The sequence below is a fragment of the Camelus bactrianus genome, chromosome 10 (genome assembly GCF_048773025.1).
Source record: "Camelus bactrianus isolate YW-2024 breed Bactrian camel chromosome 10, ASM4877302v1, whole genome shotgun sequence".
Lineage (NCBI taxonomy): Eukaryota > Metazoa > Chordata > Mammalia > Artiodactyla > Camelidae > Camelus > Camelus bactrianus.
Window position 1 is genome coordinate 59,852,159 of NC_133548.1, and position 13,548 is coordinate 59,865,706.

A 13,548-nucleotide genomic window follows, 5' to 3' on the forward strand; every position below is an offset into this window, starting at 1 on the left:
ACACACACAAACACACATATACACACAAACATATATATAGATGGACTCAAAAGTAAAATATCTATCTAGATGTATGTTGGTTTGTGCACGTATACACACACACATCATCTATACTATTTTTGTGATGTTACTTCTATCAACACAGATATTTGTGAAACTATATCTACAATTTGTATTTCCAGACACAAAGATAAAGTTATATTCCCTACATGCTTCCTTGTTTTAATAAAAGCATTTACTTATGTCTTAAAAGGTGTCTGTAGTGACTCTGAGGACAGCATCTCTGGTTGGGTTGTGGTAGGTTTTTATTTTTGTTTTAATCTATGGTCCGCAGGCTGCTTTGTAAACCCTGTAATTCAAATGTGCAGATCATTCAGAATTTAAAATTAAGTAACAGTGTGGCTCTTTGGGTCACAGAAAACACTACTAAGACAACATTCTAAACACTTAAGGGGAAGAATCTTAAAGTCATATCATAGTTTCTTTTTTAATATTTTTCAAAAAGTAACTGACTTCACAAACACCAGCTATAACATGATTTAGACAACTGAGAAACAGGCAAGTGTATTTTAAAATACTAAAATAAAACACATTTATACAAGTACAAAGCAAAACAATGCTGATAAAAATGTTAAACTTTATGAAAAAAATCATTTGCAATTCACATCAAAATAATTTAACATTCTCTATTGTTTTAATAGTACAAGCTGCAACAACAGAAAAAAGAACAGACACGCGCACACACTTTTAAAACCAAATCAGTTAAAGTGCAGAAAAAAGTAAGTACAAGCACTTGTAGCCCACACAAATCTTTTAGGATTGGCACCATCTCTCTAAAACATCTATATTCTATATAGATTTCTAATTACAACACCACCAGCAGCTGCCATTGAGTTCTAGAAATACACACAATATACATAGTATATTTGTTCACATTGGGAAGATCAGTGAAATTCAGCCAGCTGTTTTTATACATGCCTCATTCTTCGACAGATAGTAGACAATCTCCCAGGTCTTAGACCCTCTTTAAAGTGAATGCCGACTTACCTTTATGCTTTTCACTGATCTGTATTTTTTCACAGTATAAAATTGTAAATGGTAACTACAGAGATTCTGACAGCTTGAGGGTTATTAATAAGCTGTGGCTAAATGTGAACTCAGATAATACTTTTGAAGTCTCCAAAACATGTACATTTTGCCGGGAGACTAGCACAGGAAATGTTTTTTTTTTTTTTTCTTTTTTCTTAAAAAGTGTTTAATTCCTGGTTTGGAAGTCGCAGAACTACAGCAGAACCTTTACACAATTCACTGATAGTCGGGAACAGAGCCTAGTCTTCCTGATCACGTGCTGGTAACAGCAGAAACGTGGGAAAGACTGTTACTAACAAGGGTTAGCACACTCGCGGCTTACGCTTTCTCTTCGCTTCAGTCAAATCTCACATGGTTTTCCTTTCCATACTCCCCTTCTGTTCCCCACCCCTAGCCCAGAGAAATGTTCTTCCCGAAGCAGACATGGTCTTCTCAGGCCGCCCCCACGCCTCCTCACAACAGAAGAACAGGTGGACGGCTTAGATAGCCCATACAGCTGGATCAAACCAGGTCTTCTTTTTTCATCCTGGGACCAGACTGTCCTTTAGGGTCACTTTTCTGAGCCTCAGCATTTCACTGTACTTTCCCCTTCCTTTCAGTCACACTGGTCCCGACTGAATTATCACTGGGCACCAGGAACAGACGTGTTTCAAGGAAATTCAATGAAAATAGGTACTCAAATGAATGGTGAAGTTCATGTCCTAGCCCTAGAGTGAATATTCAGTTCTCTTTGTATTGTAGATTTATTACTTGGAACCTGGTATTAGAATTGGCAAAGAGACAGAGTTAGCATCATTCCAAAATAAAAGATTCCAAGAATGCATTACTAATAATATTATGTATTATACAATGCATTGAATGAAGTGGTGAAGGGTATATAAATACACAGAAAAATACATCTTGTTCTCCTCTAATTGGGTAAATTATTTTTCTCATTATAGTTGACTATTATTTCATATAGAATTATTAGATGGCAATTTATTTGCATTAAATTTTACTCTTTAATGAATTTTCTCACAAGGTAGTGTACTTTTTAAAGGAACATGTTACTAAAAAATTAGAAAAGGGATTTGATCATGGAGAGAGGTTTAAAAACATTCTCCTGTTGGTCAACACAGTGAAGTTGTATTTGAGAACAAAATGGAAACCAACATAAGGGTTTTATGAAACAGATTTTAAAACTTAAGATAGAAGAGCATACTTAGAAAGGTTTCAATGCCTAAGGAATCAAGACAGTAATCCCCAGGTGAATGCTACCCTTTTGATGAGGATCTCATGATATTAATACTGCAAAACATTTACATTTGTGTTTTCAAGTCGAGGCAGGCTTTTGCTTTCAGTGAAGCCATAAACCTTAGGTAGAGTCACTGTTTCGGGAGTCTCATTATAATGCTTGGGGTCAAGGGGCTCCGACAATGTTATTTTCAAATACACATGGGAGGTTTGATTTTTAAAATTTTATATTTTAGGAAATTAATGTTAGCTTTTAATGATTTAAATTGGGAGATTTGATTCAATATAACTTAATATACAGTTACCAGGAAAGTGAAGTTGAATAGTATATTTTTCTAAGTTTTAAAAGTTTTGCTAAATTATGATAAATTATGCTAATGGATATATTCATTTCTCAATTCCCTTTTTAAGTAGATGTGAAATAAAGAACACTTACCAAAATAAGGATATTGCACTAAAGGAAAAAGGTTTTATTTTTCTCTCTGCTAAAAATATACTTCTGCCTCACAGCAAATCTTTTTCATAAGGCTATCTTTAGTATAAGGCCGGGTCAACTAAACTTTAAATTTATAGGACACCTCCTCCTTTTATTACTATCCTTATTTAAAAATCAAAAACATTTGGCACCTGAGGATAGCTGTAATGGGAGGAAGAAAGAGATGACAGTGGATGCAGGTCTTGAGCTATGAATTCTACCTACATGAGCCTATCAAAGCACAAGTGTTTCTAGTATAACTTTAAATCTCTTTTCTGCAGTATTTAAAAAGTGACAGTATGAAGTGCACAAAATTATATTAATAATTATTTTAAAAAGGAAAATATTAATAATCGCTTTGCCTCTTTTTGGAATGGCTAAGAAAGAGTGTGTGGTTTATACTTGTTAAGGTTCCTCTGTTTTAGTATTCTGTATTGCTTTGAAAAATCTACATTTGTCATAGTTCATAGCTGCCCTGTTTAAGCAGCCAAGAAAAGTTAAAATCACTGCTCACTGGCATAGCTAAATCTCTGCTAAGCTGACTTGACACAGTTTAAAATTTCCAGTGTATTAAGATTTTGTGTTAATTTTTTGAACAACAGCCCCTCCAATCACGACAATGTCTTCATTGGATCTGTGGACCATTCTTCCAGTGGTGGGACTTGAAAAGAACAGAGGAGCTCTTTGCGCATCAGATTCTCAAAAGAAAGGAATGGAGAAGCCCAAATGCATACTTTAGGTATTTTAGCTGCAACGCTAATGGAACAGCATTCATAAGGAGGAATGGCCACATTTCATGAAAGAGATAGCCAAGCTGGAGTGCAAGAATTATTATTACTATTAGAAAGAGAATTTCCAGCTACACAACGCACCCCAGTGAGGGAATTACAAAACAGTATTCCAGAAAATATTTTTTTGCTACTCCAGTATTGATTGGCAACATGGTGAAATAGTCAAATCTTCCACTGGTTTTCTTGGGTAATGGAGGTGAACTGAAATAACTAGGTGGAGTCCAGGCCAGGATGCAGGCTTTTGGAAGTGGATTTCACAACCACACTGGAGAGGAAAGTCTTCGGTAAAAGCCCTACGTCCATCAGCGCTCCCGCTCATCATCCACTTGTGTGACGCATGGAACACTCACAACGCCTCAGTAAATACTGGGCCCAGGTTACTGCTTCCCAAGGTCTTTAAAGGAAAGAACAAAGAAAGGGAAAAAGAAAAGGAAAAAGAGAAGGGTTGACGTTTTGGTCCCAGATTTTGAGTTTGTTAGAAAATGTACATTCATGTTTGGTGAATCAAAGAATCTTCTGGGAAAAGAATTAAAGTAAACAAACAGAACTTCTTCTTCTTCTTTTTGCAGTTGCTTTATTAACCATGCCTTTTCCTCTCCGTTACGCTGTTTTGCACTCATTGCTTTCCTAGAGCAAAGCACTTGGTATGTAACTGTTTCCAAAGACTCCTTGTCAGCCCTCAGAAATAGAAGCAGTGTTGCTTAAAAGCCCATGTTTTCTAAGGCCACTAGAAGAAAATCTGCCGAAAGATTTGTAGTTGGTGTCTTCGTCGGTTGGTGTGAAATAGCACTATTAATCTCTTGCTTCCATGACAGGTGTACTTGGCGTCTTCCACCTCGGGTCTTAACCAGGCGGCTAGGCTCGTCCCTGTGTCTGCGTGAACCCCGGAGGTCTCGGCTCGGTTCCGGAACCCGGCGTGGTTCCCGATGACGTTCACAAGGACGAGGAGCTCTGAGTGTAATCTCTTATGATCAGTGTGTCATATTTGGGAGACGACGGGATACAGAGGGCCGACTCGGACACTGGCGAGTTAGGGGTTGTACTCCCCGAGTCCACCGAGTCCCTAAAGGGGGACGGCGGGGTGAGCGCCACCAGCTCCTCCAGGTCCGGCTTGCCCGCCGCAGCCTCGGGCCCGGCCGCCGGGGGCTCCCGGGCAGCGCCCCCCGCCGGCGGGGCCGCGGCCGCGGGCTGCGCACCGCCGGTGACCTCGATGGCGGGCAGCGGCTGGATCTCGGCGAACGTGGTCATGGTGGTGGGCAGCTGGATCTCTTTGGGGATCAGGTAGGACGAGCAGAGCGGGGCGCCCGCGCCGGGGCCGGGAGCCGAGGTGGACAGCATCATGGAGTTGAGCTCGCTGATGTTGGCCGTGAAGCGGGTCACCACGCTGCTGATCTGCTCCATGAGCGAGCCCTGCGACGAGCTGCTGCGCGCCGCGGGCTCCGAGTGCAGCGACGGTACGTCGTCGTCCGTGCGGCTGGCCGAGCCCGCGCGCTGGCTCAGCGTGCTGATGGGCGACGGCGAGCGCGGCCGCGCGGGCGCCGGGAAGTGCTCCTCGGCCTCCGCCACGTCGTACAGCGCCTTGGGGCCGGAGTCCGGGGGCTCGGGCCCGCCGCCGCCCGCGCCCGGCGCCCCCGCGCCGCCGCCGGCGCCCCCCGCGCCCGCGCCGCCGCCCGCGCCGCCCGCGCCCAGGCCGCGGCTCTCCGTGCTCTTGGGGAAGGGCTTGATCACGGCCGTTTGGTTGGGGTTCTCTTTCTTGTTGATGTGGATGGACAGCCGCTGCCACAGGTGCTGCCCCCGGCTGCTCTTCTCGTTCTGCGCCCACGTGACCGATTTTCCGTTGGAGCTGCGGAGAGAAGGGAGACGAGAGGTGACTCCGTGAGGTCCCCGGAGCGCTTCCCCAGCGCTGGGTGCCTGTGGGGCTCGGACTGGGAAGGGCTTTTCTTGTTTTCTTGGGGGAATAAGGCATCCAAGGACGCCAGGGAAAGAGATCTTGGAAGTGGCTTTTACTTGGTTGTTCTGAGTTAAAGGCTGTTTTCTTGCACCTCGCCTTCTGCTTGTGACAACCACGAAAGTGTGTCAAAGGGAATATTAGTAAGGATAAAGGGCTATTTAGAGGGATTCTGTAGTAGTTCTGAGCCCACCCGTGAGTGCAACAGCTGGTTAGACTGCAAACCTAGAAGTGAGGGTTTGCAGGACTGTGGTTGCGTGCAGATGTGCCCAGTACAAGGCGAGGCCTTCCTAAGGTTGGCAGCATCTGAAAGGAAACATTAGAACCAAGACCTCAGCTCAACCCAGTCATCAGAGAGGAGGGAAGGGGTAGGAGCTAACAGTTACCAGGAAGTTACCGGGAAGCATAGTTTATACTGCAGTCCAATGGTGGGTGCATTTAATTAGAGATTTCTGTTGGAACTCCTGACTTTGAACATGGTGTTACTTAGTCTGGCTTATCTGATGGAAAATGCAAATTCAGTGAACACATACACCAATTTATAATTAATTAGAATTTTTCTATTTCATAGAAATTTTCCTCACATATTTACTTTTAGGCCTAAAACTTGAATAACAATTCTGTGAGGGAGCCTGCAGTGGTACTGCCTTTGGCACCGAGAGTACTGCTTTCATATTAGGGTCTAGATGAGTGTTGTCTGACTGATACGATTTCTCAGGCCCTTTCTCCCTTTTCCCTTTCCCAAATAGTCCTTTTTGGTCTCTACCGTGGGACGTGACAGCTGCTCTGATAAAGAAAGCCTCTGATGAGGCTCATGCTTCAGCCTCACAGCCTGACTGTACCCTCTTTACCACTAAAAATGACACAGCTGCCCCTGAATCTACAGACTTTCTATCAAGAACCTTACCTCTGGACAGAGGATTTGGCCTGACCTTCAGGATGTTGGATGGAGAGACCTTGGTGTGATTTCCCATCACAAAGGAACATGTGATCTCTGTAACTAGGGGATCTGTTGGGTCCAGATAGCTCTGTTCTAGGTCCTGTGACCAAGAGATAGCCTTGTCTGTAACAAAGGCTTTGGCCACCCCAATTTTGTAATGTCAGTCGGTCATCATTAAATTCAATTGCGGGTAGGACTCAGCTAGGGCATTTTTTAAATACCTGGGGAGGACCCCAGCAGGATATTTTGATTGTCCAGATTGGTTCCAAATGATCTATGCATTTTTACAAGCACTCTGCCCCCTACTCCCTAAAGTGATTCTGCAGCAGGTGTTTTGTAAACTGAGAAACTCCAACAAGAAGTTAGCCTTTCTCTCTGGGGCCCCACTGCCCCCTTCGCCTCCTTGCTGGAGCGCTGATCGGCCTTTGTCAGGCATAGGATTGAATTGTGCAAAGGACCTGTCAACTGCAACTGCTAGACGCTCTCTGCCTTAGATGCCCCCTCCCTTGATAACACACTGCTTTTTCTCCAGCCCGTCTGACAGCATGCTTCCTGCCTCTTTCCAACACTCGTTCCCATTTCTTCGTCTGTCCCTTTCCTCCTTGTCAACTTCCTTTCTCTGCTCCTTTGACTGAAATCTCATTCTGTTTAATCTACCCAGTATACTGCAACCTGGTGTCCTTCAAAATTCTGGAATGTGAGATGTCCTCCACCCCTACCTCTTTTCCTGCAAATAATGGGCAAATTATTTTCAGGTTTGGAGGTGGCTGTGCATCCCTAGTAGTAGCAAAGGGACTCTGCCAACCTGTTAACTTTCCTCTCCAGAGCGTTACAGGGTTTGTTTTTTATGTCTTTTGCATTAACCTGACCTGCCAGCCTTTATGTTTTCACTGCAATACTTTTCTTCTTCCCAGGTGCCCACTAGCTTCTGAAACATGGCACAGAAGAAACAGGCCACATTATTTATGGGATTTAATTGGGAGGATGGTCACCAACAACCCCATTTCTCTCTTACTGGCTGGATAAGAAACAGACAGGTAGGGAGGGGTGATTAGCCTGTGGCCCTTTTACACAAAGCATAAGCTAGAATCTAAAAGCACAACTGGATATATTCTACCAAGCTTTACTCTAGGGAAGTTGTTGCTTCCAGCACAGAGAAGTTTTGATGGAACACAACTTTTAAAAGTGACAGGCATTGGAATCACCTGTAGCCATACCCCCAAACATGACAACAGATTGAAAACCTTTGGCTGAATGTGTGAGAAGAACACTCTCCTAACCAAGCCATCTGCACAAAGTACTGCCATCGTTCCTGGCCATGTCTCTGCTCACAGTGTCACAGTCCGTGGTCACATGGGAGAGAGAGCAGCAGACACTCTGAACAACAATGGAAATGCACACAGGAGACCTCAGGGACTTGGAATCCAAATCTGAGCACTTCATCTCCTTCTTTGGGTCATAGAATAGTTTTTTCTCCAAAGTAAACGAGAATTCTTAAGGAAAAAAAAAAAAAAACTGACCTACAATATTAGCCTGTTAGTAGAATGTAGTTTCCGTGAAGATAGAGACCTTGTCTATCCTGTTCACTGGCACACAGTGAGATCTTAGAAAAGCATCTGATGGATGAATAGGGTTCTTAAGCTCACAAACAGGGCCATTGTGTGGTGTCCCGGAAAGTACACTGGACAAAGGATCGTAAAATCTGGGTTCTAATTCTGGATCTGCCATTCTGGATGCTTGGAAAATAATAATCTCCTTAAACTTCTGTAAAAAGCAGACAGTATATCATTTGGGGAAGATTGTTGTGAGGATTAAATGAGACAGTGAAGGCGAAAAGTTCCAGTAAGGAGAAGGTATCTGAGGTGGTTAGCTTTTGCATTCTAAGTGAATGTTATGTTTCAGGAAACAAAGACAATATACTCCAGTCAGCCCTCCTTCTTGATACCACATTCGTGGATTCAGCCCACAACAGTCACTCCACTGTTGGCTGAATCCACGGATGTGAATTCGAGGATGTGGAGGATCGACTGTACTCTTCACACTATGCGGTTTGTATAAGAGGCCTGAGCTGCTGCTGGGTATTGGCTTCCTGGGGGCGGGTAGGGGGGCGAGGGGGTGGTTCCTGGAACCAGTGCAGAGTAAACGGATATGGAGATGCATATGGTAAGGCCATAAAATATTCCTATTTGTTCTTGCTTAACCTGACCAACTACACCCCAAATTGGAGTTACCTAGGGTTTGATTTGCTGCCTATCTTTTCTCACCCTAGTCTTTCTGCTTGGGTGATCACAGCTACAATACCAAATTCAATTGCTCTTCTAAATTTTACTTCATCCTGAAATGCTGTTTCATTGTGTGTCCCCCACCCCCGCCTTTTCCTTCCTTTTTGCCTAAGTACCTCGTATCATTTTGGGAGGCTTTTCCTTAAGAACCTTTTCTTGAAGGAAGCTTTCCTGCCCCCACGCCTCACTGGGCTAGATTCCCATAGTCCCGGCCTTGGGCACTTAACAGCTCTTTGTTGTATGTCCACCTCATCTGCTGGATGGAGTGTCACAAAGGCAGAGACAGAGCGTTCTTTGCTTTCTGTTATATCCATTAACAGCAAGTGCACTGCCTGAAACACAGTAGGTGTTCAACGATATATATTTTTTGGCTGATAAATGACTGAATAAATGCATTTCATTTAAAAAATCTATTTAATTTTTTTCAAAAAGTTGAATTGCTTTTCTGTTAGAATTAAGTTTTAAAAATAATTCCATGTTAAGGAAATTTTTTTTCATTTGTCTTGCGGATCCATCTACTTTTTACATAAGTCACTGTAATCGTAAGTACTCAGTGTATACAGATAAAAGATATTTCCTACACTAAGTTAAAAAACCACAGATCTTGATATCTACCGTGCAAATCACAAAGGAAGTTGTTGTTACTCTTTTTTTTTTTTTTTTTTTTTTGGTAATTCATATATATCTGTTCTAGTGAAACTTCTCAGTCATGAAAACGTATTGAGACAGTATGGGTAGTGGACCCAGAATGTAGGTCTAGGTTCTGACCCTGATGGATGTTGGGAGAATCACTTAATAGCTTTGAGACTCTTTGCTTACAGGTGAAAAATGAACCATCTCTCCCCACCCCGTAGGATTTCTGGGAGGAACCGAAAGGGTACTTTAGAAAGCACAGCATCTCTGTGAGGAGCTATTTATCCACATCAAACCTTCCATTCAATGGAGGTAGAATGTTGTTTATTAGTAGTTAGGCTGAGAATTTTTTTTAAGTGTCAGGATTATACCTTTGTCCTAGAGCCTGAGGCAAGAAAAAGGAAAGAGAACTTCTTACCCATCTACAGCGCTTTACCTTCCCCAGCTAGTACTTTGGGCTTTAGGAAAGGAGGAAGGGGAGAGAGGATTGGAGGGAGAGGCACAGCCAATGGTTTGCTACGTCGGGGAAGCAGGACACATTGGCCAAAAAAAGAAAACGAAACAAAAGTAGAAAACCTTCTTGCTCTTTGCAGGCACCAGTTATCCCTTTTGCCTAATATAATACTATGTAGTCTAATGCTCTCTTTTCTATGATGATTTGCTCTTTATTTCTGAGAAAAAAAAAAAACAAAACCAAAACCAACAACAAAAAAGCCCCCAGCATTTCAGTAATGTTATTTGAGGGTTAGGTTTTTTGTTCATTTGTTTTTTGTTCACATTTTGGGACTGCCAAAATGACACCTTCTGCCTTTATTCTCAGAAGTTGAATCTCCCTCGTCTTCTCTTCCATGTGGGACACGTAAATAATTTATTCATTTCAAGCAGGCTCTGAATGTCAGCTCAATGACTTCTCCCAATTTCTCTATTCAGCTGCCAAAACCTGCAGGAATCAGGGCATACTGCCGAGGCACACCATCGTCAGGAAGCAAATGTTAATAGAGAGCTTGACTGTCAAAAAAGTTGATGGAGTTTAGAATTTTTGTGTTCATTTTAAATGGCTGTTGAATGATCTGTGTATTCTTTTTTCCCCTCAGAACCCATTTAGGGTTTTATTCGTGGCATATAAGCAATTAAAATTCTCAGAATATTTTACTGAATTAAAAAAAAAAAACTAGGCCCTTATCCTCTCTTTTGTTACATGCTTTGTTAATGCCTTCCTAAGTTGCACAGGTTCAGGGCATACGGAAAGTCAAATATATCCTCTGAAAATCAACAAATGCTTTTTATGAAAAAATTATCTACATAAGCCTCTCCTGTTGGTGATTTTGAGTTGACAGGTAGCCAGGAGAGAGGTCTAGTAAGATTATGAGGTTCCTAATACCAAAAAGTATTTAAAAAATATAAAAACCTTGTAACATCATTAGCAAGTATGTTTTTTGGAGTGACATCAGACAGTATTAGGTCAATAAAATAATTTTATGAATTAAAAATGTTATAAGCAGGAAATTTGTAATTGTAGTTCCAACTTTCTGTACATTTTCTTAAATTTTTTTATCAATCTATTTTGCTTTCAATAATTCTCTTTGAACTACAAAATATGGAAATATAATTTTTAAAAGATACTGGGGAATCTGCTACTGTTTATATTCAGGCATTCTAAATTAGGTGGAAGAATTTCTTTCTGAGCCTTGCCTAAAACTTGATGTCTTGATTTTGACAATTACACTGAGAAATACTCCAAAATATGTAAGAAAATGGCAGAATCATCTCTATAAATTTACCCAGTTACAGCACTGATGGATGTTAACAGCTGTCTTTCTGACAGAAACAGATTTTTTCCCCCACACATTTTGCCTTTTTTTTTTTTAGTTGGAGGAGGTGCTGGGGATTGAACTCAGGACCTCGTGCACGATGAGCTTGCCCTTTACCTCTTGAGCTATACCCTCCCCCCGACAAAAACAATTTAAATGGCCATGATGATGTATGCACTAGAGTTGTATGTATAGAGAAAAACCCTTGAGTGAATGGAAATGAAGTCAAGGACTAGATTATCTGATACAGACATGATAAAGCAACACCAGCTGTTTGTGTGGTGCTTTTAGGAACACTGATTGTCAAAGATAGATAGAATCAGTGTCTTTATCCCCCTTTCAGAAATAGTCTCAGTTTTCTAACTGAGGCTCCATGAGATAAGATGACTTATCTAAGGTTACACAAAAAATGGCAAAGTGGGGACTAATATCGTGGCATGATTTTCCATTCCCTTGTCCGTGACAGTACACTGTCTACATTTACTTTTTGAAGTGAGCTCTCCTTCCTTCACGGAAGAGAAGCCTCAGACGTTATCTGGTGATGATATGTATTTTTAAGTAGATAAGTTAGTAGTGATTTGATTCATATTCTCTCTTATCCTGCATCTCTTTACTTCTCAGTCATATATTTTGCAGTCTCAAGAAAGCACCCTGCATCTGTCTTTGATTGCTAATTTGAATAGCACAAGGTGACTGAGCACTTATATTTGACAAAGATAATAATTGGATTCCTTGATGATGAAGGCACTTGAAGCTCACAACCATATCGATTAATAAGGCAATTTCAATCTTTTTTGTTTTTTTCATGCTGTGATTCAACAAAAGACAGCTATCCTGTGTATAGCACATTTACTTTCTCTCTGACTTATTTTGGAATACCAGTAAATGAAAGTGGTATAATGTCAGTGATAACCTTAAATCTGCAGTATTTTGGTATTTTAACTAATATTGGTAATACGTGATTTATGATACCTTTGTAAATGACTGTGATTCATCAGTGCTTTTTGATACTGTGGCTGAGTTATTGGTGTAAGAGACTGCCTTCAAAAAGGGTATAATTGAATTCAAGAGAGAAGATACACATAGAAGAAGGCTGACAGTATGAGTTACTCACAGCATTTTGATGAAGGTTGTTCTCCTTTTCCCCAGGACCTTGAAATGAGGAAGCAGAGGGAGGGGGGAAGGATGCTAAACGCGAGGTGAGGGAGCGATGGTGGAGATAGGAACAAGCAGTCAGTTCACTGTGTTCCTAGAGGGTACAGACCACAAGGGATTCAAAACTTCACAGAGGAGGAAACCATTTCCAGCAGGAGGGGAGTGGCCAGGAAGTGCTGCCTGCCTACAGGAGACAGATGGCGTCTAGGCCTTGAACAATTAGTAGGTTACGGCAAAACCCAGAAAGAGAGTGCTAAGAATTGCTCTCCAGGAATCACAGCAGTGACAGCAGTCCAGGAATCCACAAGGAATGTGCCAAGAGGTAACCAGTAGTCCAGTGTGTCTAGGGATGGAGTGAGAAGTTAAGGCATCAGAAAGTAGAGTTTAGATTTTTTTTGTCTGCTATAAAAATTCTTCCAGGCTTCCCCTGACCTACAAGGATCTTCTTTCTTCTACTTCCTTTTGCTATTTTAATAACTCATTAGTAATTGACCTTGGACTTCTTATTAGTGTCTGAAATAGACAGGTGATCTAATACATTAGGCCAGAGAGATGGTCTAATATAAGATGCATATGTAATCTACACGCTTGAGCAATCAATAAATGAATATATAAAGAAATACGCATGGCTCTTCTGTGTTATTCTTCAAACATAAGAGTTCTCTGTTGTTATTTTATATTTTATGTATTTGATCTTCCTTCTCGAACTCAACAAAGCTCTGTATCAACATTGGCCTGAACATTGCAGAGATGACTCCTGAGAACCCACGCATGCCATAATCTTCTTTAAACCCTCACCACAGCTGCGTCCATTGACCTTATTCTTTATCTGGCCCCAGTCCTGGTCCTACTTCAGAAGAATGTTCAAGCCTAATTAATATTTAAGTTAATTAGTCTGTTAGGCAGTGAGGAACCAGGAAGATTGACACAAGCAATAGTGGTTCCCAGGGCAGATTTAAGAAGTTGTTTTAATAGTTCAGGGATACAGGGTTAAGATGCTAACAGGTGTGGCCCAAATGAGGGTAGAAAGAAACATACTGATATGAAAACCATTATGAAAAAAAGGTATTTGTCCCCTTGCATTGCGTTTTTCTTGTTAGTATTAGAGGAATTCAGAGAAAAGGTTGCTCACGGTGGGGGAAAGAAGTTTCAAGGAAGGATTTGCAAATAAAGTGGAGCTTACCGAGGCCT

At 41.7% G+C, this 13,548-nt stretch overlaps 1 protein-coding gene across 8 annotated transcripts in view; it reads right to left on the minus strand.

Annotated features, from left to right (window-relative positions):
• Positions 1–4,403: 4,403 nt before the first annotated feature.
• GRM5 (glutamate metabotropic receptor 5) overlaps positions 4,404–13,548 on the minus strand; it is a 368,565-nt gene continuing 359,420 nt past the window's right edge. For 2 of the 8 annotated variants that reach the window (XM_074372823.1, XM_074372822.1), the window contains 2 exons: positions 5,263–5,431; positions 4,404–5,187 (listed from right to left, as the gene is read on the minus strand). In XM_074372823.1, coding sequence (XP_074228924.1) covers positions 4,522–5,187; positions 5,263–5,431 — 835 coding nt within the window. In that variant the 3' untranslated portion in view covers positions 4,404–4,521. Of the gene's footprint in view, positions 5,432–13,548 lie in introns of all 8 variants that reach the window. The other 6 variants (XM_074372821.1, XM_074372820.1, XM_074372824.1 and 3 more) reach the window with 5 other exon arrangements.